This window comes from Protomyctophum bolini, assembly GCF_963924005.1.
Source record: "Protomyctophum bolini genome assembly, chromosome: 17".
NCBI classification, from domain to species: Eukaryota; Metazoa; Chordata; class Actinopteri; order Myctophiformes; family Myctophidae; genus Protomyctophum; species Protomyctophum bolini.
In genome coordinates, this window is record NC_137878.1 from 20284890 (window position 1) to 20311873 (window position 26984).

Genomic DNA, 26984 nt, shown 5'->3' on the forward strand with positions numbered 1-26984 from the left:
CTCTGTCTCCATCTTGATTTATTTGCTCTGGAAGAGGCTCTTGTTTAAGGAGCCTGGCTTCCACTGCCCCGACCTCCCCCCCCCCCCCCCCCCCCCCAACTCCTCCCCCCCTCGATCCACTTCATCCGCCCCCACTCCTCCGCTGCTGTCCAAGCATGTGTCTCATTCTCATGTCTGTGGTGTAAGTTTTATTCCTCTCTAACTCTCATATTCCTCCCACCAATCCTCCCGTCCGCTCTGGCTGCCAAGCAGAGACAAAGGAGCTGCTTCAGCCCTCTTTTGGTCCAGTGATTATCTAAGCAAGGGCCCATCAATCTCAGCTATAGCTCCAGACTCTCAAGAATGTCCTCCCCCCCCCCCCCCCTTTCCTCTGACTGCCGGGGCCACAGATAAACACATATCTGATCATGAGAATCAAGCCCCTAATGAACCATTCGCTGCGTTGCGTACCAGGATGGTTCATCTTTAACCCATTTCAGTCGTTCTCAAACATTTTCATGTCAAGGACCCCCAAAAATTATATGTAATTGGCCTCCGACCCAATCTCAAAATATGTTGTTCCAGGGACCCCCCCCCAGAAGCAAAGATTTGAGTTAAAAATGTTCGCTTTGAAAGAATATATATTCAAAATGTGCGCCACATTTTCACAATTTTTCAAGAATTGATATACGAGCTTGTAGATCGGATATTTTTCAATAGCTAAAGTATCACACCAAAAGGGGTTCCCGCCCAAAATGGGTTAATCGTATGACTCTATCCACGCGATAAGACCACGATAAGATCTCACTCCTGTGAAGAAACGGAAGAAATAATAAATCGGTGCTTTGGTGCTCCTTAATTTTGGCCCTATAATTTCAGCTGTTTGGTACAACATGTGTAATGAGAGGGCCATTACTGCGTCTAGCCTCTTGGAGGCTGTGCGTGCTGTTTTATTGGTCCTTGGCATCTCTGCAGGAATTCCGTGGAACAGGTGAAAGAGGAAATGGGAGTTCGTTTAAGGCAGCTGGGCTGTAGAGTGATTATCTGGATGTTCATGAGCGTTAAACGATCAACGTTATAAATGATTGTTCTTCTCGTGCTCCCTTCCCATCTACGGTTGTCAAGCGCGTCAGCGACACTTTTTACAGCCCTTTGTCAGTAAATTCACCCTGATTTCTGCAGTGTTTACAACAGTAACAAATGTGCTAATAAGTCCTTGTCCATGCTTCCTTAAATTAAATCATATTTATTTACGATGTTGGGTAATTGATAGGATTTGGTCCATGTGGGTTTCGGATGGATAAACACAAAGAAGTCATTCATTGTCATATTTTGTATTAAGATTGTATACCAAGTACCTGTAGCATTCACCAGCGCACCACTCAAAATATTGTATTGCGGTATGGGTTTAATCCAATACCGTAGAGGTTCCCAAACTGTGGTGCGGCCTCTAGGGGGTGCCGTGACATGAAAAGGGTAATGGCGGTTTTATGGTGTTATTTAGCACAAACGGCAAAATCTGGTAAAGCACTGTTGTAACTTGTAAGGAGATTTATAGAACAGCTGTGGGAGTACAGCAGCTGCATGTCTCTCAGTGCAGTGACATTCTGTGATTATTTGCCATAATCATATTAAAAATGTATAATTTTTGGTCAAATGCAATGAGACTTAGTGTTGGGGGTGCGTCAGCTATAGGTCAGGGGGTAACGGGGTGCACGGCCAAAAATGTTTGGGGACCGCTGCCATACCGCAATCCCGGCCGGCCGACCGCTCAGCGTCATCTGTCTTTGATCTCATGTCATTACATCACATCTCCCACTAACAGGAACATTCCGTTGTCCTTTCCTGATCGCCTCCTGATGACTGGGCCGCGGAGATAAGAGGAGGCAAGTCCACAGATCTGATTTTAATATAAGAGAATTAAGGCCTGGTGAAATCAATCAAACCGAGGGGGAACTGAACAGGGCCTGCTGCTCGCCAAATGCCCCGGGGTCACTGTCTATTTCAGGGAGGTATAGATGCAGGGGGAGGCGAGACAGGAGGGAGGGACAGTTAGAGAGAGAGAGAGGGGCTGTGAGAGAAGCAAGGAGAGAGAGATTATAGGAGACACAGCAACGTCTCCTCTCCATCTGCATCATAACTTCTCAGGGAGGAAGTATTGAATTAAGCCCCATATCGGTGGAGGCACGCTTCCCCTGTCCTGCTTCAGGCCTGGACAGATTTATCCCTCCTCTAACTCCCTCCATCTCCCCCTGCATCTGCAGTTCGTTCCTGGAACCCCACCCCCTCCTTCCTCCCCCCCCCCCCCCCCCCCCCCACCCACCCGTCTACGACACTGACAGATGGGTGAACTTTCCTCTTTACCTGGGATCTGCTTAATCGACATGATAGACGGCCATACACAATCGGGACAGAACACATGTTGAGAAGCAGCCGCAGCAACTGCTGTATAGTCGCTACAGATCGGATAAAGTTGCCTTCGTGGTAGCTATACTGTACAAACAGAGGAATAATGGTTTTCAAATGGTTCTGTAAAAGGCTATGTGGTTCCACGATGAACCATCACCTAAAGAATCTTTTTATATAGTGAATGGTCATCATGTTCCTCATTATGGTTCAAGGGAACCAAAGGTTCTTTCCAGAAATGGTTCCTCAAATAACTATTTTGAGGGACCTTTAAGCACTTGAACCCTATAGCACTCCAACATTTGTGACTCTGTTTGATACAGAGACAGTCATGGCAGCAATAACATCCTCAGGAGAGGAGAAAAACAGATTTATTTTTCATTTATTTTTAGCCAAAATGTTAAATAGCACAGGCAGACTCTTCACATACTATTATGAAAGGTTCACAGAAGTGAACCTTTCAAGCCTGTTTTCTCAACTCGCTGTTTTCTGCAAGACATTACTCTATAAGCCATATGTCCAAAACTGGTGGGTCAAATTGAACAACCAATATATAAATTTGAAGCTATATGATTCCCTGCTTTCATATGACATGAAAAAACGAAGGTTATAAAAAGATTCAATGACTTTGGTCAGAATCACTCACATTTGCCAACAAGCAGACTAGCTCACAATGCATCGCAATGCCACAAATTGTGAGCTTGTAGATTTACTATTTTTGATGAAGAGATTTGGTATAGAGCGGAAAAAGTTTAGACCCGTGGGGGACCTCTGTTGATGATATATACAGTAGGGTTTAAGTGGTTACAGGTTCTTTAAAGAACAATTTAAATAACAAAGCTGATGATTAAAGAACCTTGTTCCAGAGGTTCTTTCTGGAACCAAAAATGGTTCTGAACTTCTGTAGCATCACTGGAGTCAAATCAGTCAATGCAAGCTGGCCCGATGATTTGTGCTTAAATGTGTCACAGAAAGGCAAATCAATATATAAAAGGACTTTTAAGATTGCTCAGAATCAGTTTTATTAGTCCCATGACAGTCTCACGGGTGTAAATCAGTGAGTGAATTTCCCTATTGTGCACACTCCATTGTTTTGTAGTATTCTGATGAGAGAAGACATGCAGTGCTAGGCTAGAGTTAGGATGAGAGAGATGTATAGGTGTGGTGTGGTTACACTTAGGGCAACCACACTAATAATACACTTTATTTGGATATCACCTTTCATAAAAGGTTGCAGTTCAAAGTGCTTCATATGCAGGGCAGTGTTCAAATATAGCTCACAATTATGAGAGATAAGTCAGATATAGAAATGAACATAGCAAACATCAGGCAAAATCTGAGTTATGCTGTGTTTTTGCCTGATGTTTGCTATGTTCATTTCTGCATAAAATCATGCAAACAGTACAGTAAATATCATCATGATGACATCGGTGATCTCCATATACAGTATGGGCATAAAAGAGTCAAATACTCTCCCAGCAGGCTTGGATCGAAGGCCAATGAGTCTTAGTGAAGGTGAGTTATTGACCATCACATCATGTAGGAGCTCTACATTGCCACGGTTGGCAGCACCAGTGTTGTCATTCGCTGCAGACATGCGGTGTCTTGCTTGGCCTGCTGATTGTCTTGCCCTCGCTTCTTTAAACGTGCACACTGTGATGATTGAAACAAGATACAGGGTTTCTGGCAGAGCGGCCGTGTCTGTCTCCCTTCCTTCCTTGATATTGAACAAACATGACTGCGGAGCAGAGTGCAGAGTGTAACGGCACACCCAGTGTGTGTCTTCTGTTTAAAATCAAACACTTTTCGGCTAATTACTATAAATAATCCAAAATATGATTTCAGACGTATTAATGAGCATTTTGGCTGTTTGCTGTGTTCAGCGGGCCAAGTTATTTTCTTTCCCCGCTCCCTTTTTTCTTTTTTGGAAAGTTCGATGCTATTGTGTTGCCAAAGTGTGAGACGTAGCTTACTGTGCCGTTCCATGAGGAAATGAGCCCCTTTGATTATGTTGCACCTCTGTTAGCCAGCCGCCGATACCTCTGTTAGCCAGACGCCGATGGCGTTATTATTTTTCAGGGGCTGGTTTGTGAAAGCCAGAAGTTAAAACCTCTGGTTATTCTGCGGGCTCTTGGGTGGTGGTGACAAACGCAATTTGCCGTGTTTGCAGGTGGGAAGGCGAGCGGGGAGGACAATCTGTGTCACTGCACTAGCGGATTGGTCAGTGGAACTGGGTTGGGAAACATGCGTTCCTCTGCACGCGACTCCTCACTGTATTGGAGGAGACACATGCTCAACTACACCCTACACTACAAACCTACAAAAAAAACAACACTAAAGATCTCTCTGGTTGTTCAGTTAGTTCAACAATATATGATTTTAATTCTGTAAAGACATGCTCATCCAGTGACACAACTTATCACACAACCCACATTCACAGAGAGGGGTCAACAGACTCCTTTGTGTTGAGAGTGTTTTGTGGGCATGGTTGGATGTGTGGGTTTATAGAGCCATGCTTACTTGAAACCCTGCGACTGTGTGAAAGACATGGGCCAAATTGGACACCCGGTATTGTGAAGTCGAATGGCGGACTGGACACGTTCCCACTTCCCAGGCCCCCACAGGCCATTCTACGGCCCTGTGGAGACCTTGTTAATACAGACTTTTTCCCCCTTTTTTTCTTTTGTGTACACATTTCAAACCAGGCAAGCACACCGTGTTTGACCATGCAGACACAGTACAAGTGCTATTTCACGTTTGATGCACCAGTGGTGCTTTTTATACCGAGGAGGGAGGGGGCTTCTGTTCAAGACCTAGTCATTGAGTTCTTCCACTATGTTAAGGGTGCCAATGTGGTCCAGAAAGGGTTGCCAGGTTTTATTTAACATCTTCAAGGAACTGTTAAGGGAGAACCTATAATCTTTTCAATTTTGATACAATATAGAATTTCGTGAATCTGTTTATTATGCATAGGAGGGGAGGGATGTAAGGAGATTAGGAGAATAAGCCTGCTGGCAAGTAAAGTTCACGTGTGGAGCTGGACACATTAGGGATTGAAGGGATACCGAATGTTGGTTCACCCAACATCTCCCCAAGTGAGTTAAACACAGCCGACCAGAACAATGTCAACTTAGGGCCGGACCAGAACATGTGCATGTAGTCTGCTGGCGATTGTTTATACATGTATTACATGCATTAGACCTGGCAGGGCCGGGTATATTCTGGCCGGCTTTGCGTTGGACCTATAGCATGTAGTCCTGTACCATTCTGTTACTTGTCTTCACTCTTCAACATCATCCACACACACACACACACACACACACACACACACACACACACTCTTGCTTCATCTCCAATAACAATGCCTATACTCCTTTCAATCAAATCGTCATTAAAATGTTACTGCAATCGCTCACAAATCTCTCCCCTTCCTCGCGTGTCTCTGGCCGGTATACAACCCTCGGCTCACCCAGTCTGCGTCGGAATTGTCCCTGAGCACCTAACCCTGCATGTGTGCTCACCTGAGCAGCCATCTGTTGGGTGAAGTGATTTCCCCTTGCCCTGCGGCCAGGGACCTGAAAATACTACTCCCTTTCCCCTTTCCATTGCCGCAGCAACGTGGTATGAATGTCTTTGCATCATGCACACACGCACATTTCACTCACACGCAGCCATGTTTACTCAGCCCGGTGCGAGCGGGGTGGTTCTGAGAGGTGTGAGGCCAGGGTTGGCAGGGTCCTCTTACACAGTCAGCGCTCAGAGCCAGCAGCTAATAAAGACTAGCATTGATCCTAGTAATGGGTGGGGTGGTCTTTAGCTTATATAGGACCACAGTCAGAGAGGCTATATATGCTTCATGCTGGTGGTCTGCATAACGTACGTGTGTGTGTGTGTGTGTGTGTGTGTGTGTGTGTGTGTGTGCGTGTGTGTGTGTGTGTGTGTGTGTGTGTTAGGTCTGGAGTGTGACACCTCATTTACGCAGGCAAGGAGAGAGTGTTCTGAGAAAAACTGTCCTGATATGGAGCGTCGGCCATTGCGGCGCCACGCTATGAGCTTGTAGCTAATTTTCAATATCTAATTTTTTTAAACGTGAATAACTCTTTGTCTAAATCAATGCTTCCAATTCTAACCAAATATTGTGTTTTTGACGACCCATCGCGGTCCCGTCGCTTTAGAAGTAATCATTGGTTGCCAATCCTCCAAATGGATTGAAGGAGACGCAAACAATGTTCTGCAGAAAATTGCATTGGACTGTCTATGGGAGCAGCATTAATCATGTGATGTAGCTACTGTAGTGATGTGGGGAGAAGGAAAAGCTCTCTGATCACTTAAACATCACTTGGAAGTGAGAGGTGCAAACGCACTGGCTGTAAATCATTGAGGACAGAATCACTGTAGCCAAATGTCTCCTCGTGTCCAAGAGATATAATCTATGATATCTTGTCATTTCAATTTACAATTTAAGCATTCAGCGCATGTTGCTCTTATCCAGAACGACTTACAATAAGCAAGGTAATCACAGTATAGGCGACATAGAGTGGAGAGAGACAGGGTAGTGCCTCAGGAAACTAGAGGCCCAGGTAAACCAATACTAACCTAGCATTAGTGTAAACAACATACTATCGAAATAACAATCTGTACATTGAAACTAAATAACAAATAGAAAGCATATCGTGCCCAGCGCCGCCTTGAGTTGGGTATAAGATAGGGCCCAGGGAGGCAAATGGTTCTCCTTGATACCCGACCCGTCAGTGAACCAAAAAACTTGCAATATGGTGCGAGAGTTCACAGCCCACTAAAGTGTGACAGGCTCAGTCCAAAGCTGCAGACTGCACATAGGCCTGGCTGGAAGAGAGACTATAGGATCTAGTGCTCCTTTGTATAATGATTATGACCCACAGCTATGCTACATTTTGGTTAGCAACCTATTGACATAACGATTAAGATTGTGGGTGAAACTTGTTATAATTGCAACTGTTTTAAAAGCAAGCTATATATTATGCTGGTGTTTAACCACAATCAACAGCGTCCCCATTCTACGCATATAATAGCCGAAAGCTCTGAGCATATATATTAAACATTGGCTGAAAATAGTCAAGTTACAAGCTCACAACATGGTGCGTTGTGAGCCCCCCCCCTCTCTCTCTCTCTCTCTCTCTCTCTCTCTTTCTCTCTCTCTCTCTCTCGCGTGGAGGATTCTTCATTGACAGTCTCATTACTCTCACCATAATCTTAAGCACTCAACATCCACCAATGAAATAAGTAGGTTATTGTTCCAGTTTCAACCTCGCCCGTTCCTATATATACCGGTATTTGCAACTGTACAACTGGCCAGTATAATGGAAGCATGCTGAGAGCCCATGGCTCTGTTTTACAAATTGTACACCATTATTAGAGGATGCCTCCCAACGTGTCTGCTGCCCTGGCTGTCTGCCGGGCTTCGAGTGCCAGATCAAAGCCCATTCAGATGCTAGAGCCCATAGACCCGTAACCTCCAGCACGGAGGCCTTTCAGCTCCTTCAGGGGGATTTGACTGAGATTTCCTGCTCCTTATTAAATTATAATCTCCTCTCTATACCTTTCGATTCTCTCTCCATTTTTGAACAGCAAAGTAGGCCGTTCTCTATTTTGCTGCCAACTGACTTGCTTGTGTGTGTGTGTGTGTGTGTGTGTGTGTGTGTGTGTGTGTGTGTGTGTGTGTGCGTACATGTGTGTGCGTGTGCGTGCGTGGTGCGTAGTGCATGTGCGTGTGTGCGTGCCTGCCTGCTTGCCTGCCTGTCTGTCTGTGTGTGGCTTTTTTGGCAGTGAGTGGAAGAAGTGTGTGAAATGATTGGCGGGCCACACATCTGAAGTGGGTCAAGGCAGAGATCAAGGGCTCAAGCTGTTACTGTTTTTTTGCCGTCTTTTATTTCTCCATCCCTCCATCTCTCTGCCTATACTTTCATTTCTCCATCCCTCCATCTCTCTGCCTATCCTTTCATTTCTCCATCCCTCCATCTCTCTGCCTATCCTTTCATTTCTCCATCCCTCCATCTCTCTGCCTATCCTTTCATTTCTCCATCCCTCCATCTCTCTGCCTATCCTTTCATTTCTCCATCCCTCCATCTCTCTGCCTATACTTTCATTTCTCCATCCCTCCATCTCTCTGCCTATCCTTTCATTTCTCCATCCCTCCATCTCTCTGCCTATCCTTTCATTTCTCCATCCCTCCATCTCTCTGCCTATACTTTCATTTCTCCATCCCTCCATCTCTCTGCCTATCCTTTCATTTCTCCATCCCTCCATCTCTCTGCCTATACTTTTCTCTCCGCCTGTCATAATGTCTTCATGACCTCCTCGCTCCCTCTCCCCTTTTCCCTGCCTTATGCTGCACTTCCATCTCATTTGCGGCCATACGGTGCTTATCTCATTTGGGCCTGTTCCAACGGGCCTCGGTTCTCTCTCCCTCTCCTTCCCTCCGTTCACACGTGCATCGTCAACCGTTCCTCCGTCGTTGCTCCAGCGTTCACATGTGACGGAGCAATTAGCTTAGATTTTTCTTTTTTCTTTTTTGTTTTGACAGATTGTCAAAAAGATTGCTTTGATGGAAACGGGGCTATAAAAGGATTTCTCATGGCTTCTCCACCTCTGGAAGTCACCGCCAGCTTTCTGCAGCTTGGGAACATTTTCCCCGATCCTGGAGAAAGGAATGGAACTATAATTAATATGGCTTGTGATTGTTCTGGGTTTTGCTCCCCTCTTTCTGTTTCAGTGTCACAGAACATTTCGCACCTTCCGAGCACAGAATCCTAAATAAACTTGTGCTCTGTCCACACATGGGCCTGCCTACCGCCACAGCAGACTTGTTCTGTGGACGAACCGCAGGCCGTGAAAGTGTTGAAATAATGCTAAAAAGGGGTCTGGGAAACAGCCCGTCCCTGTTTTTGTCCATATAACACACACATAACGCCTTAATACTGAGACGGAATTTGATCAAAGGTGCAGGTTCCTGCTCATCACCGCGAAGACTAAGGGAATCCCAACAAACACAACAGTGTGCATAACTGTATAGTTCCATATTTTCAGAAGGCATACCTGTTTCCGATTCCATTTCATTTTCCCCATACTGTATAGCTTTGTTTGATAGGCTCAGCTGTAGATTTGAACTGGAAATGCATGAAATACAAGGTGCCAGCCATGTGTTTCCGGTTCAAACCTGCTGCAGATCGAGCCTATATCAAACAAAGCTATATGGTATGAAATTAACGGGAACAGGAAATTGGTATGCCACCTTCTTAAAGCCTCAGACCACAGTTAAGCAGAATGTCCGTTTTATTTTGGCTGGAGGGAACTAAGCCAGACAGGGAGGGAGGACTCCTACAGGGTGGGTCAGGGGGAGTAGCGCCTATATACAGTACCTCCGCATTTATTACATCCTCCGAGTGAAGCACTCAGCTGGAAAGAAGTATACAGTGTATAGAGCAGTGGTTCTCAAAGTGGGGTCCGGGGACCCCCAGGGGTCCTTCAGGGAGTTTCAAGGGGTCCCCATGCAGCTAAATGATAGTTTGGAACCAAATGGACCCTTATGGGTCTGTAACTCTGGGCGTGTACAAATGGAGCCAAATGGACCCTAAATGGTCCATTTGGTTCCATTTCTACACTCTTTACATTGATTTTACAATATAAATTGGGGGTCCCAGAGATAGAAATGGAATTAAATGGGGGTATGTAGACTAATTCATGTAAAATTGGGGGTCCTTGAAATTAAACGGATTGAGAGTCACTGCTAGAGCTGTAAAAACTTCTCTTATGGGGGTCCCTGGCACATATTTTCATAAGGGGTCCGCTGGCTGATTGATTAGTGTCAATTTGGGGGTCGTTGGCGTGAAAAAGTTTGGGATGCACTGGTATATAGAGGACATGTGGAATTACAGAAATTACAAAAAGTGAGAGGAAAAGGGGGAAAAAGATAAGAAATGGCTCAGTTTGAGCACAGTTGTTGCTTTGGATAAGTATTTTCCCCACACAGCTCGTTTTTTTTCTTTTTATATATATATATATATATATCCCGTGTGTGTTCCCTATAGCTGTCCTGTATGTGTGAGGGCCTGCCTACAGCAGTATGCTGCCATGAACCCCATGCTGGCAACAAGAGAGCCACCCACCCACCCAGAGAGTATATAAGAACAAGGAGCCAGCATCCCACATTGGTCACGGTGGTGGGAGACAGCAGCGGCTCTCCAACCGTTTCTGGATCAGGGCCCACTTGGAAATGTTGGTCTGCCGTGTTAAGTGGTCGGGTGGGTTGGCCGCATGCATGCATTTTCAGACCATGTTGATTTGAATGGTCAGTCTGTTCAATTGTGTTCTGGCTTAGATCGATGGAATTGATTGATTGAAATTTTTATTTCACAGTATGTATAGAATGAATGGGTATATATTCTACATACTGTGAGCCAGAGACGTGCAGAGAGTGTTAGAGGGGCAGCTATAGGGGCTGAAATCCCGTAAGAAGGCACTTTTGGACAAAAATAGCGAACATAGCAGATCTACAAGCTCACAATGCGTCGCAGACTCGCACTGTGGCGTGTTGAGAGCTTGTAGATCAGCTATGTTTGGGGCGCAACCCAGCACTCTTTAGCTAGTGGAGATGCGGTATACGGCATGGATTTCTAAACAAATTTGTTCAACGCAAAATACTGCAGTGTTCATGTTCAGGAGACTTCGGACAAAAAGCTATTCTCCTGAATGCTGCCTTCCGGTATGGCATGGAAAGGAGTGGCATTTGCATTTGTTTCACCATGTAAATGCTACATTTGTGGTCTGGAAAGGGCAGTTGTTTTACAGACGGGTAAAAGGGCAGGTGCTGAAGCCCCCTTTGATGTCTATGTGAAGTAAAACATTTTTTATGGTTGGCAGTTTCAAATTGCAGCCGTCCGTAGGTGCTCTTTGAGAGCGGTTTTGGAGGAGTCAAGATATTCACATTTCTTAATGGCTGTTGGTAGGGCGTTCCTCATTTTAGTGGCGTGTATATAGGAGCGAAATTCATTTAATCCCTTATTTGAGCCGAATCTGGGTTGCATGTGGTTTGTTGAACTATGTTGTGACTGTGAGTGTGGACTTCGTTGACATTAAGGAACTACCGTAAAGTTCCTATTTATTGGTGTCACAATGAAAATAGCAGATCTACAAGCTCATAGTGCGGCACTCTGTCTTGTAGATCTGCTATTTTTTTTAGAAATTGTGAAAATGTGGCGCAAATCTTTGAATATATATTCTTTCAGAGTGAACGTTTTTAACTCAAATCTTTGCTTCTGGGGGGTCCCTGGAACAAGAAAAAGGTTGAGCACCACTGACATAGAAACATAGGGTTTTCAGAAAACTTTTAGGATTTTCGAAGAAAATAAATTAAGAATCGGCCTCAGGTCTATAAAGTATACGGTAGAGTGCATGCTACTTAGGTTACGTTACATCTCTATAAGCCCACATGTTTCTTTCCTCCCGGCCTACTGCAGGCGTGCCTCTCTCATCCACTGCTCGACCCCCGTCTCTCTCGTCCTGTCTTTCTGCACCCCCCCCCCCCCCCCCCCCCCAAATCCTCCTTTTGCATCGTGTTAAATGGAGAGAATTAGAGGGACTTGAGTAATGTGTCAGTACTTGTGGGCTTTACAAACACCGGGAACGGGAGAGAGAGAGAGAGAGAGAGAGAGAGAGAGAGAGAGAGAGAGAAAGAAAAGAAAAGGGCCAGGCTTGGTCAGGTCTTGGCAGCGCACAATAAGAGCATTCACACCAGAAATGTGCTGTGCACAGAGAGAGAGAGAGAGAGAGAGAGAGGGGGGGCTTAGGGAGGAGAGAATAGAGAGCGAGTTTGCCAGTGGAGACCTACAGGGCAGTGGGAGAAGGGGTGATACAGGCGGGGGGGGAGGATTAGATTACTAAAGGTGTCTGTGTAGAAGTCTTCCTGTTGGAGAGAAGAGGGTCCCGGCCGCGCTGCTCTGAACTCCTGACCCCGGGCCAATAATAACTCACGTTCTCTGGCCTCTGTGAAATTATTATTCTAATAATCCATAATAAATCTCTACCCTCGTATTGTGTTCCGACTCTACCGCTGCACTTCCACGCTTGTGCCGAGCCGCTGATAGTAATGTCACGGCTTAAGACTCAGAGTGAATGGTTGTATACCTTTATTGGAGCACGTCTCGCTTCATTGAGAAACAGAGGATATATCGCTTGCGGAAAATGGATGGAAGCCGCGTTGGTCTTCATGTGCTCGTTATTTTCTTTTTCTTTTCTTTTTTCCCCCTTTTTCCTTTCCTCCCCATTACCTAATCAGCTTGTCATATTGGGTTTAGGTGCACCGACAGGTCAGGTGGAAAGGTATAGACCTCTGTGTCTGAGTGAGTGAGCACTCTACCTTCTCTCTCTCTCTCTCTCTCTCTCTCTTCCTTAGCTTCTGTGAACTTGGCAGGTCAGGAAGAGAGGTCTGTCGCAGAGCGTTTCACAGACATATATCTTTCAATCTCTCTCTCTCTCTCTCTCTCTCTCTCTCTCTCTCTCTCTCTCTCTCCCTCTCTCTCCCGTCTCACACAATCTGTCTCTTTTCTTTCTTCTGTCTCACTCGAGACTGCATGGAGGAGAGACAGGGGAAGTGGCCATTTGGTCGGAATTGCAGTACGGGGGCCCAGACTGTTGTAATGAATGCCCTTTCATTGGCCCCTAAATTGTTCCTGCTCGGGGGGCCTAAAGAATGAGTGAGGCCCCTTGGTCTGAGCCATGTGGGTGTGAGGGCGTCCCTTCTGCTGTACATGTGTGAGGTCCTATAGGTTAATAGCTCTGTGTCTAATTAGCCTTAGTTTGACACACACGCACGCACGCACGCACGCACGCACGCACGCACGCACGCACGCACGCACGCACACACACACACACACACACACACACACACACACACACACAGGTATAGTATAGAGGACTAGAGGTACGCATGCACAATCCATTATACCCCATCTCACTTCTCCGTGTGTCTGCTTCTGCACTCAGATCAGTGCCCCATTGGTATTACGTGATTACGTGTCCCTGAATGAAGTCATCCAGATTTGAACACTTGGCTGTCTGCTGGGTCTGTTGGTGGATCCGTATATATATATATATATATATATATATATATATATATATATATATATATATTTATAATTATAATTATTATTATTTAAAAAAAATGACATTATCCCTACAACGCTTCCCTTTCCTCTCTCTCCCACACCATTGCGGTTCCTCCGGTTCCTTTGTCTTCTACGGTGTTGTTTTTGGCAGAACATTTCTATCTGTTATAGTCTCTAGAATAGTTTTAATTTAGTTTTAGTCACATTTTAGTCACCTTGAATGTTTTAGTGTTAGTCTAGTTTTAGTCGACTAAATATCATAAGATTTTAGTCGACTAAATCTACAATTGATCCTTATGCCGTCGTAATTACTGTTTTTACACTTGCTGAAAATAGCCGATCTACAAACCCACAACATGTCGCAAGCTTGTATATTTGCTATTTTCTGCATGCAACCAAGTGTAAAATGACTAGACTGGATCTCTTGTCCCTTCCTAACATTTTAGTCTAGTTTTTATTTGTTGACGAAATTGTCAGTATATTTAGTCTTAGTGTGACGCATTATATGAAATAACACGTATAGTTCGTTTACTATGTGCTTCTCGATTATACAATTAATTGAAAAGGTTATCAGTATAGTCCAATCGCTGAAAAAATAAATAATCAACTTTGCTGCCCTAATGTGTCTTCACTAATATCACCATCATGACTCAGTCCTTCATTCAGTATCGCTCGTCGTCCGCTTTTTTCCCCCAGGACTAGCAACAACATTATTTGGATTCAGTTTCACCTTGATTCCCTGCTGGGTTCACTTTCTTTTCTTTTGTTTGCTTGTTTGTTTTGATCGCCCTCTCCTAATAATACCTGCTTTGCCTCAAGCCCCAGTGACACAGATACACGTGAGAGCCAGGAGAGTCAGCCCAATCAGTCATGCTGTCATCGGAGAGATTACTTTCACTTCCCAAGACGGATCAGACAGTTGAGCAGGCAGAAGGAAGAATGGGCCAGAGTGCAGGGGATGCATTAGCATGGGGTTGTTCTACATCATCTCCTCACCTCGGTCTGGGGAGACACAGGAAGATGGATGATATTGGCTATCAGTATCAGTCAGCGTTGATTTCGTCAACAAATACTGGTGAAAAATGTTCGTCGACTACCTTTATTCACTGACAAATACTAAATGGAAACTAAATGAAAACTAAGCCTAAATATATTGACAATTTCGTCAACAAATAAAAACTAGACTAAAATGTTATAATGGACTAGTGGACAAGATATCCAGTATAAGTCATTTTACACTTATGAAATAAAGGATAAGGTAAATAAAGGTGAAAATCAGCATTTGTGCACACACACACACACACACACACACAGTAACAGTAACACTAGTACTTACATTACACTATAGTAACCCTTAGAGGTTGAATAGAGCCTGGAAAATGTGAAAGAATGCAAGGGAGCAGGGTGTGTGTTTGTGTCACATATGGACATATTAGTGGACTGTGTCTGACTGATGTATGGCCCCTGAGCGTGCATGTACGGAATACGTATACGTGCACCAGCGTGTCGTCAGTGGAAGTGTAAACAGCTGGCGTCACACCTCGGCGGGTCCCTGACAACGTTAAATGGATAATTTATTTCTAATGACTCCGTTAAGCATGCATGGAACCAACAGGAGAGAAGCCGGGGAGAGTACAGGACCTCTTTTGTGGTCGCACGCCAAAGGGCCAGTAGAGAGAGAGAGAGAGAGAGAGAGAGAGGCGGCAATTTAACACAGTGGTTCTCAAACCTTTTCATGTCAAGGACTCTCAATTTGATATAATTTGGATGTGGACCGCCAGTGAAAGTCTTTGTGCCAGGGAAGAGAACACTTGTATTGTTGAAAATGTTCAAAATTCAACAAGCTCTCAACGCATCACGGTGAGACACGTTGTGAGCTAACAGATCGGCTACTAATCTAATGACTATCCGTCATAGTATACAAACCAATTTTGATTATATATTAACCAATGTTACTGGCAACCCCCATCAAGGACCCCTTTGAGGGGATCCCTGTACGCCACTTTGAGTAGAACTGATTCAATGCTTCATTACGCTTTCCACTCGTTGACGGCGTGACCGTCAATGTACCATTTACACCATATGCTGTATAGACGCGCTCAAATTGGTTCGCTACCAATTTTCAGGCAGCATTTAACCCATTCTGGGCGGGAACCCCTTTTCGTGTATTAAGCATTATGTTCTACTTATCTGCTATTGAAAAATAGCAGATCTACAAGCTCATATAGCTTGGAGATCTGCAAAAACAAATTATCGTGAAAATGTGCCGCAAATCTTTGAATACGTATACATATTCTTTCAGAGCGAACGTTTTTAACTCAAATCTTTGCTTCTGCCGGGCGGGGTCCCTGGAACTACATATTTTCAGATACCAAATACAGATAATTCTGGGGATCCTTGATGTGAAAAAGGTTGAGCACCACTAACATAGAAACATAGGGTTTTCAGAAAACTGTCATGATTTAGAAGACATTTGTAGAATCGTCCTCAGGTCTAAATGGTTAAGCACACATATACTCTCACATGCCCTCATATGCACATACACACTTCACACATAGCTGCACCTTGAATAGACACACTGTTCGCCCAGGAGCTATGTGGTCATCAGCAAGTGATTGTTTACCCAAACTGGCGCTGAGTAATTCGGTGTGCAGTTCAAAGCCACCGCAGGCCGCGAACCAAGTGCTACTCTGCGGTACACCGGAAGGGTGTTCACGGCAGGGGTGCCACTCAGGGCTCCGCGCGAGAGGGATTACCTCATTCAGAGAAAGGTGATTGTCCAAATAAAATCCCGCACGCTCAATTTCCTCTCCTCGCCCTCACACATTATACTCACGCCCTCAGACTCAATAAGCGCTGTGTGCCTCCAGCCGCCAGTCTTCACTTGAACGCTATACTCTCAATTTCTCCCGCTGACCCTCCCTCCATCAATCTCTCTCTGTCAGTGACCCCCTCCCCCTCTCTCTCTCTCTTCTCTCTCTCTCTTTCTTAAACATGTGTATAGGACAAAGCACACATACAGGTCAATGGTCAATAGTGCTCTATGTCGTCAGGAACAGATGTTTTAGCAATACACGTTTATGTTGGGCGGTGTAATTTTTTTTTTTGAGAATTAAAGTTAGCAGCTGCACGTGTTTGCTATGCCAATGTGGAAAATGACATAACACTACCATGTCTAGAGTAGACCACAGGCATGCATAATCAACATGTCTCCCAAGACCACTGGTATGTTATGAATAGAATTCTGTGTAGGTTGTACCCCTTCCTCATCCTTGGTGGCAGACAATGAATGCGTAATTGTCCATATTCACACAGTAGCCATTTTGCTCTGACATCATGCAGGGAGGTTTCTCGCTGCCAAATTATGACAGGAGTGTAAAACGGCCACCGTGTGAATAGTCAATGGCTCGAGAGAGAGAGAGAGTTTGAAGTTTCAAAAGGTTTGCTTGTCTAAGGGACAAAGGGACGTCACTGTGGTTGAATAGGAGCTGCGCAGAACCACCGTGGGTTCAGGCAACGGTTATAGCAATAGCAAGAGTATTGGTTATGGTTGCGGTTGAGATTCGAATTGGATGTATCGGCCATAATGGGCGGTTGTGGCTTGTGTAGGGTAACCAACTGCGCGGTTGTGACTGAAAGTACAATCACGACCTTGGTGTTTTCATAAAAGAACAACCTGGCATTTTACGGTGTATCGTGGTCGGGTGTTGATGTCCTCCACTCAAGCAGCTGCTCAAATGGCCACTAACAGCAACCCATCTCCTCCTCCTCCCTCCACAACATAGTATCCCCACGCCCAACTTCACAGTCAGCTCCTCGTGTCGAGGAAATGCCTAATAGACCCTGGCTGTGTACTGTAAGTGGCCTGCATTATAGCCCCTTTATCCAAAGCACTTTACAATCTGCGTTCACACGCACATTCACGCACCGACGTTGGAGGCAGCCATGCAAGAAACCACCCTTGTGTCGAGTGCAGTTCAGTGCCTTGCTCAAGGACACTTCGATATACGCCTTCAAGTGCTGGGGATTAAACCAGGAAATGTCTGATTCCCTAGAGGCCAGTGTACCTGTACTGTACTGTACTGTACTGTACTGTACTAAATGGACCTTTATGGGTCTGTAACTCTGAGAGTGTACAAATGGAACCAAATGGAACCTAATGGGTCCATTTGGTTCCATTTGTACACTCTCAGAGTTAAATTAACATTGATTTTACAATATAAATTTGGGACCATTAAATGGGGGTCTGTAGACTAATATGCATGTCAACCTGGGGGGTCCTTGAAATTAAACGGGTTGAGAATCACTGCTAGAGCCATAACAATCTTCTCTTATGGGGGGTCCCTGGAATATTATTTTCAAGTGGGGGTCCGCGGGCTAATGAGTGTCAATTTGGGGGTACTTGACATGAAATGGTTTTGGAACCACTGCAGTACAGTACAGTACAGTACAGTACAGTACATGCCACGTATGGGGAAGCATCCAGACAGAGCGTACTGTACCTTCCACCTTGCTTCCCCAAAGGCAAAGCACTGCTGATTTCATTAGAGGACAGACGGAGCACTTAGGTAAGTGTCTGCTTGGCTCGCGCGTACAGTATGTGTATCTTCTTCTTCTTCTGCTTCTCCCGCCGCTCTGGGCAGACATGCAGGCCACTTGAGCTGCTGGTGAGTTGAGCTTTGCTTTGGAGGCCACAGAAGTCCGCCTTAATTGGCTGCCGGAGCCCTGTAGCTGCTCCGCTTAGCATCTCTGCTCCGCTTAGCATCTCTGCTCCAGCAAAACGTCAGAGAAAGGCATACTACTGCAAACGACGGGTTTTTGTCTCCAAACTCAGGTTAACCAGGTGGTTTAGAGATAGACCGTCTGAGAATGCAATGGCTTGTCTACGTTCATTTAACTATTGTAGACAAGCCAGCACAAAATGCCTGTTGAAATAAACTTTATTGTAACAGGCATGTTTCGCCAGCATGTGTCTTTGTGTCCGAGGTGTGGCTTGCGTACAGTATATGTTCTGCAATATTTGACAGCTGTCTTGAAGTAGGCACATCAGACAAACGACGGCATGCCAGTTGCCGGCCTGGCGGGGTCCCTTAGCTCCGTAGATCAGCCGCCATAATATCCTCTTTCTCGCTAATAACAATTTTCTGTTCTGTTTCGTATTTCTGGAGCTGTTACTGCAATGTCTAGTCCACAGTGGTTATTTTTTTTCTCTTAAATCTGGTTTATATAAAGTGTCACCAGTCTGCCAAACGAGTTATTTTTCTTCTTCGGCAGTAACTTTGGATGCCGCTCATGTTTAAAGGCTTAGGAGAATGCTTTGATTCCTTCACTAGCCCCTCTCTCTCTCCCTTCACATTATGTTATGTTATGGTTTGTTTTCAATGGCCCGGTATCACGTGAAAATGAGGGGAAGTTAAACAGTTTGGGTATTTTTAAGACACCCTGTATAACCACTTAGCAGGAGTATGCATGCGTGTTCACTCACAATAAGTTATAATTTGTGTGTGTGTGTGTGTGTGTGTGTGTGTGTGTGTGTGTGTGTGTGTGTGTGTGTGTGTGTGTGTGTGTGTGTGTGTGTGTGTGTGTGTGTGTGTGTGTGTGTGTGTGTGTGTGCGTGCGCGCTCGGGCGTACATGTGCGTGCGCATGCATGCTTGTCTGAGCCACGGTGGCCTGACGAGTAGGGTTTGCGTGAGACATTTTAACTGCGTCTGCAGAACTTTTCAACAAAAACATTTGATAAACAGATTGTGTGGTGGTCTGCAAACTTGTCTGATCCCCGTGTATATGCAATGCACTGCATCTGTATTTGTGTGTGTGCGTGTGTGCGTGCGTGCGTGCCGCCCCCAGTCCATTGGAGAGAGGGCTTGACGCCTAGTACAGGATGGTGGGCACCAAGAACAGCCATGTAAATTACCCCTACCACAAAACCACAGACCCACAGACCAGCTTCCCTGCCAGCCAGTCAGCCAGTCGGCCAAACAACCAAATTCTGGGCTACCAGCGCTGCTCAATCCCTCTCCCTGTCTCTCCGTTCTCTCGGCCATGCTGTCTCCATATCCCTTTATCCCGGCCCCACCCCCACCCAGCGTCTTTAACTGTTGCGTTTTCATATGTTTTTCCTTCATTATGATTTGGCTCTATGTAGTGTGAGGGCTTTTCTTAGGTGCTGACACAGATTACACAGACGCACAGGAGCACAAAGCATTGACACACACGCGCGCACGCAGACACATACGTATACGCATGTAGACATGACTAATTACTGAAAAACTTGCTTGGGGCTTTGAAAACACATCGGTAAATGGCTGTTAAGCAAGAATTTGACCGCTGAACTATGTGCTCGCTAGTACAAAACAACCTCAGATGACGGCACGAGAGGAGCTGTTAAACAGACCCAGTCTCAACACACTACATGGTGGCAAACAGCACACCTTTACTTTTCGGGTACCGGCATATTTGCGAGTCCAGGCCTCCCGATGTACTCCCTGCTACTGGCGCAGATTGCTGTCAGTATCCTAGTTGTTGTTTGTTTTAGTTTTTTTTAAACAATAAAAGTCTAAATACTTTTTTGTATTGGTAGCACCACATTAAAAATTGCTTCCAACTGAACTGTGCACTTAGTATCTGAAGCCAAAGCCAACTCTTTGAGGACTTAACGGGACAGGCAGGCCTAGCGGCACGGCTCTGATATTAACATCTGAGTTATGACTGTACAAAAACAGTCCCAATGTCTTCCAGAACTAACAATAATAATAAAACATTACACGGCACAATAGTGTAATTCACACCGCCTTGGTTCCACTAACCTCATGTGAAAAACACAGGTTCTGCCATTGTTCAGAACAAAGTGGAAAGCATAAGGGTTGTTGTGTGAGGCTACAGTGCAGGAGTAAGAGAGAGAGGTGATTTATCAAGACAGAGGATGCATGGGATGTTACTTTTGTGTCATTTAGGACAGTGTTTCCCAAAGTGGGGTCCGGGAACCCCCAGGGATCCTTGAGGGAGTTCCAGCTAAATGATAGTTTGGAACCAAATGGACCCTTATGGGTCTGTAACTCTGAGATTGTACAAATGGAACCTTTTCAAATGGGGGTTCCGAGGGATAATTAGTGTCAATTTGGGGGTAGTTGACATGAAAAGGTTTGGGAACCAGTGGCCACTGATTTAGGAGAGGAAATAGAAGAAGAGCAGCCCTGGGATTCTCACAGTGAGGTTGCTATGGGTTCTCGTTCCCAGCCTGTTCTCTTCTCAGAGGAAAAAAGCCCTGGTTAGGAAGGGCCTAATGCAGAGCAGGACTTCCGTCGTGTGTACTTCCCCTGGAAACTGTCTTTTTCTACCCAAAAGGACAGTTAAAAAAAAAATCTCAGTTTTACATTCCATTCACGGGGAATGTAGAAAGATCTGCAAAGCCTCAGTGTAACTTCCTTGGGCAGTACTTCCACCAAATTCCAGTACTTCCGTTTAGACACTCAAGCGACTAGGTCTCGCCCAGTGTGGGTGCAATAAGGCCAAAATGGGATGCATTCATTTGGGGCGGGAATGTTTTAATCATTATGTCGTACTTTAGCTGTTGAAAAATAGCAGATCTACAAGCTCATGTTTATTTTATAAAGTCCTGGTAAAATGTTGTATAGCAAAGTGCTTTTACTTAAATATTCTTTCACAAAGCAAGAACATCTAAGAAAAGCATTTTAACAAACAAACACTGCAAAAACAAACAGGACTTGAGCATTTTCTTACACTCAGGTAAAGGCTGATGCTGAATTGATGTTTGGGAAAAGGTCAAGAACCATTACTACAGATATCATATAAGTATGACAGGGACATGCACACATAGACATCAAAGGGGGCTTCAGCCCCTGCCCTTTTACCCGTCTGTAAAACAACTGCCTTCCCCAGACCACGAATGCAGCATTTACTATGGTAATGCAGCATTTTGGGTCGAACACATTTATTTACAAATCCATGTGGTACACCACATCTCCACTAGCTAAAGAGTGCTGGGTTGCGGCCCGAAAATAGCTGATCTACAAGCTCTCACCGCGTCGCAGCATGACGCGCTGCGAGTTTGTAGATCTGATATTTACGCTATTTTTGTCCAAAAGTGCCCTCTTACAGGATTTCCTGCCACGCCTGCCACTCTAACACTCTCTGCATGTCCCTGCTGGATGAGTTCAGTAGCCAATATGCGTTGTTACACTTTCTGTCTTTGTTGGGTCTCAGTTCTGTCCTCACTAATGTTCATGATAAAATACAAAAGAAAATTCTACTCAGTCTGTGTCTCATTAGCCTCGGTCCCAGGCTTACTTATCTGCGAAAAGAAAAGCCTGGTCACAACTTAAGGCAGAGAAGCTATCGGCGGATGTATCCTCCGGAACATCCGTCAGCTGTATTTCCCCAATCACAACACTTGTTTCATTTGCGGAGAATGTAAACTGATTTGTAAAGCATCAACGTCATTTCCTTGGGCGATAAAATCCCGCAACTTCCGATGATAGTCTTTTCAGCGTAGCTCTTGCCCAGGGTGGTGTCTCATAGGAGGGCTGTGGGCAGTTCAGAAACCCGTCTACCAGTGACATCATCGTTACTAGGTTTTTTTTTAAACAAGATTTACAAAAATATATATTTAGATTTTTATTATCGTGAGAACGATGGCTTCCATTTTCGCATTCCAACTTTTCAGGAATAGAAAGCCTGCGGTTTCTATTTGCTTGGATTCCCCATCGATGATGTCACTGGTGGACGGGTTTCTGACCTGCCCACAGCCCTAAAATATGCTATTTTATCATGATGATTAGTGAGGACTGATTTTATGAAGGTAGGTTGAAAAGTGCAGGTCCTTTCACAGACTGCACCGGCCTTGAATGTTGGTTTATGTAAATCTGTCACCAATGCGGTGAAAGGAATCACTTGCCCTTTCGAAACAGCCAGACAGGAAGTCATATAGGACAGCTGTGCATAAGTTACTGCCTTCCCCTCCCTGCGTGATGTAAGTGTGATATTGTTGCTGTTTTAAAAGTGAGCAGGTTATGCCCAGGATCACATTTTGCGTCACGTTATTATCCCAAGGGAGCTCCTGACTGTCATCAGCCCAAAATGCCGGCGAATAGACAGCAGTTCACGCAGTAAAATCATTCATATAATTGAACACCGAAGAGTACACAAATGGAACCAAATGGACCCCTACGGGTCCATTTGGTTCCATTTGTACGGTATATTGACACTGAGGATTTTACCGTGCAGTTACTATAGGTGGGGTTGAAGAGGAAATTGTGTCCACTTTCCCACATCATCTCAGGGGTTGCACCCCTATACACTGATATAGGCACGTACGTCGTATACATGTGTGTGCACGCGCACGCACACACACACACACACGTACCACAGAGACACAGACGCACGCCATCCTCCAATGGCTTCCTGCTTGCACCTGACCAGGGTTGTGTAAATATTTGGCAGTGGTAACATGAGGATGAAGTGATCACTTCTTCCTGCAGTAAATTAAAGTCAACATGTCCGCCTGTCACACTTTCTGACAGCTAGCCAGGGTCAAACCATGACCCGACCAAGCCCACAACAGCATATCATCGGTATTTGAGCCTTGGCTATATACTGTAGGCCTACTGTACAACAGTACTGTTGCCTTGCCTATACTGTATATCGGTATAGGCATTATGTTGTCTGAGTCCGATGTGAAACACTGAATCCCGGCTCCTCCTGTCCACATGTTGAAGTGTCCTTGGGCAAGACACTGAACCCTGCATTGCCTCCAGTGGTGGTGTGTGAATGTGGGAAGTGAGGACGCTGGCGCCATTGCATTCAGGAGAATAGTTTTTTTTCTTGAAGTCTCCTCAACTTGAACGCAACATTTTGCATTGAACTAATTTGTTTCGAAATCCATGTCGTACAACCGATCTCCAGTAGATAAAGAGTGCTGGGTTGCGCCCCGAAAATAGCTGATCTACAAGCTCGTAGATCAGCTATTTTGTCGCTATTTTGAGCCAAATGTGCCCTCATACAGGATTTCAGCCCCTGCCTCTCTAACACTCTCTGCACGTGCCTGTGCAAGGCACCAACCCAGCAACTTGGTGCCTTGCATGTATTCCTCCGCCATCAGTGTGTGAATAAGTGTGTGAATGATATGCACTTCGTAAAGCAATCTGGATAAATGTGCCATATAGCATATGCACCATTTACCATATGTTACACATGTCTGTGAATACAACAAGTGACGTTTTGACATGAAATACCTTGCTCTGTGTACAGTGATGCCTATAGATAGCATTGCGTTCTTCGAAACCTCTTCTGGATCAGAGCCCACTCTAAGATCTTGAAAGCATTTAATATTAATGCCATATTGTCAACAATATTACCTCTGGCCCCGGCTCAGAGGTTGGGAATCGCCATTCTAAACATCTGCTCTTGCTCTCTGTCCTTGGTCTAGTTGTACGTGTGTGTGACGCCTGGAGCCTGGGAGGATAGTGACCATGCTGTTGGCACCTGTCTGCTTGCTGCTGATGCTGGGGGGGCGTGCTTTGGCCGGAGGCTACCCCCCTATGCCCCAAATGAAGTACATGCAGCCCATGATGAAAGGGCCCATCGGACCGCCATTTCGAGAGGGCAAGGGACATTATATTGGTAAGTGTGTGTGTGTGTGTGTGTGTGTGTGTGTGTGTGTGTGTGTGTGTGTGTGTGTGTGTGTGTGTGTGTGTGTGTGTGTGTGTGTGTGTGTGTGTGTGTGTGTGTGTGTGTGTGTGTGTGTGTGTGTGTGTGTGTGTGTGTGTGTGTGTGTGTGCGCGCGCGTGCGCGTGTGCGTACAATACAAATCTGTGACAACTTTATTAACTCGTTTCAAAGATGCCATCAAACCACTCCACACTTGTCTCTTCAGTTGACAGTATACAATCCGTAGAGTATTCCCCATGGCAATAACCCGATAATTTGATCACATTTCGACTCATTCAAACCATGCTGCGCATTGATGTGGTTCAGATGAGGAAAACTTCTGCACCCAAAGCTATGCAAGCAAGAATGAAAACACAACGCAGCGACAAAGACAAATAACATCAAGACACTGCAGCATTGAACACACTCCCACAACCGGTTGTGGAAGAACAACTCAGATTCTAAAAGCTTAGCAATACATACCACAATATAAAAATAGTGGTACAAAAGTAAAAAAGAAGCACTCATTTTACTAGAATAGTCGTTCATCTATATGGTTTGTGTTAATAATCTAAATCTACAAAGTAACTAAAGCTGTCAAATAAAAATTAAAAAATTAAAAAATCACACCCTGTTGAAGTGAGGGGCGCTCTTATCATTAGACATCATCATACATCATCTCATGAACAACTGAATGTATGTGATTGGTTAGCCGATTTGCTCGTCTACATATGAGTCATATGACGTAAATTTCCCCTTCATTGTCAATTGCATTTAATGTTGCCACATATTTACGTCGTATGTGTTGGACATTTGACCTAATTTCTCCTTTCATTGTCAATGGTAAATATTGAGACGTGTGGGGACAAAAGCTGTATGTATATAGTTAGAAATAGATAGGCCTACACGAGACAAGTAAAAGTACCTGCAAATTGTACTTGAGTACAGTATGAGTGAATGTACTTTGGTTATACATTACACCACTGCCCACAACAACCCGGTCTAAGAAGTGTTTATGGACATGGGCCCAGGGAACAGAGACTAGACAAATACGTTTGTGTGCTAAAGTCGCAGGTTTATTGGCTCTCTGCGGGCAGTCAAGGGGACCTCGGTGGAGTGTGTGTGTGTGTCTCTGTACCCCGTGGGTCCGGCGGGATTTGGCAGGTTTCTCACCATGCAGGCCTGGTGGTGGTGGAGGTCTGATTGCCCGCTGTTTGGCTGAGCTCCATGCTGCATGGCCACTTGTTTCCTTCCACCATCTGGATGCTGTTACCCTGCTGTTTTTCACGTTTTGTACGGGATGGGGAGAGGAGAAAGGGGGAGAGAGAGGGAGAGGGAGAGAGAGAGGGAGGACACACACACACACACACACACACACACACACACACACACACACACACACACACACACACGTATAATATTACTATATTTTTTAAGCCAAAACTTTTGTCCTATTTCTCTAATTCTCCTGTACTTGTGGGGAAATTTGGCCCTAATACTGTAGGCCTGCACGCACGCACGCACACACACACACACACACACACACACACACACACACACACACACACACACACACACACACACACACACACAAACTCTGGATGTAAACCAAAACAGTCACATCATTACCAAACTTGTCTCCATTTAGTTTGTGCATTGCATGGACGACACACCCAGAGGCCCCTGCTTTAAAACTAATTTCCTCTCATGACAGACACATTATCAGTAAGTTGCCATGAAATAATGTTTGACAAAGGCACATTCCAGAAGTCACATTCAGAGGAAGTGCAGTGAAGCGTTCCGAAACCTTAGATTCCTGGGAATGGCTTCGAGAGATAGCACAGATCCTGACCTGAGTGCACGTCCATAATCTAAAGGCATGCTGTGTTTGGTTGCATTGCTAAGAGTGTGGCTTTGAAAGAAACTTGGACTCCACCAAGGGAAAGGCTTTGTTGCTCACGTGAACATCATGCTTTTACCGCCACAGTGTGGTCAGAAAGTCTCATTGCATGTCGAGCAGCATTATAGACAACAGAATGGTCACTAAAGCAAAACACTGCTCATATAGGTTATACTGCTAATATGAATACAGAATATGTTTTGATTCTTTATATGCAATTTTAAATGTTCAAATATGCAATGTAATCTATTGGCTGAGGGTAGATTAGCTTGCAAATTTTGCTTGCAACTAGCAGCATTTGTCTTTACGCACCACATTAATGTGTTTGTAAGCACAGACCTATTATATTATCGCTGCTGTCGGGCAGAAACCTTGGATCTCAACTTTTTATGTTTTTCTTTTTCATAAATCAATACCCTACTTTGTCATGCAACAGTGTTGCACAAAGGTAGCAAATATAATACAATGCAATAATACAAGCTCAGCTATTTCAGCTGTTTATTTATTTATTTTATTGTGCGTGTGGGTTTCACAAATATTTAACCAATGAAAAGTATTAAGAAGAGCTTGTGACTAAACACAGGTCATTTTATTCTCTTTATTTTTATTACATTTTTCCTGAGAAGAAACAGTTTTGGATAGACTGACAGTGACGCTACACAGGTTTATTGATTGATTGATGTCAAAGTCGTACAATTAGTCACACATGTTACCACAGTGTAATTTGTTCTCCGCATTTGACCCATCTGTTGGAGCGGTGAGCCGCACAAATATACATTTAGAGACGTACAAATATACACTTCTATAAGAAAAACGGTAAAACCATCATAAAAAAACGCTTATACACGTAAGAATCTTTGGTGTATTAGTTAGTTTAGTATTCGTGTATTAT

At 44.7% G+C, this 26984-nt stretch overlaps 1 protein-coding gene across 2 annotated transcripts in view; it reads left to right on the forward strand.

The window, feature by feature from the left end:
• Nucleotides 1-26984, forward strand: part of col8a2 (collagen, type VIII, alpha 2) — an 82720-nt gene that overhangs the window by 39801 nt on the left and 15935 nt on the right. For both annotated transcript variants that reach the window (XR_013965610.1, XM_080786923.1), the window contains exon 2: nt 23972-24165. Coding sequence is in view for 1 of the 2 variants with exons in the window: in XM_080786923.1 (XP_080643049.1) it covers nt 24015-24165 (151 nt within the window). In the remaining variant the exon portion in view is untranslated. The remainder of the gene's footprint in view (nt 1-23971; nt 24166-26984) is intronic.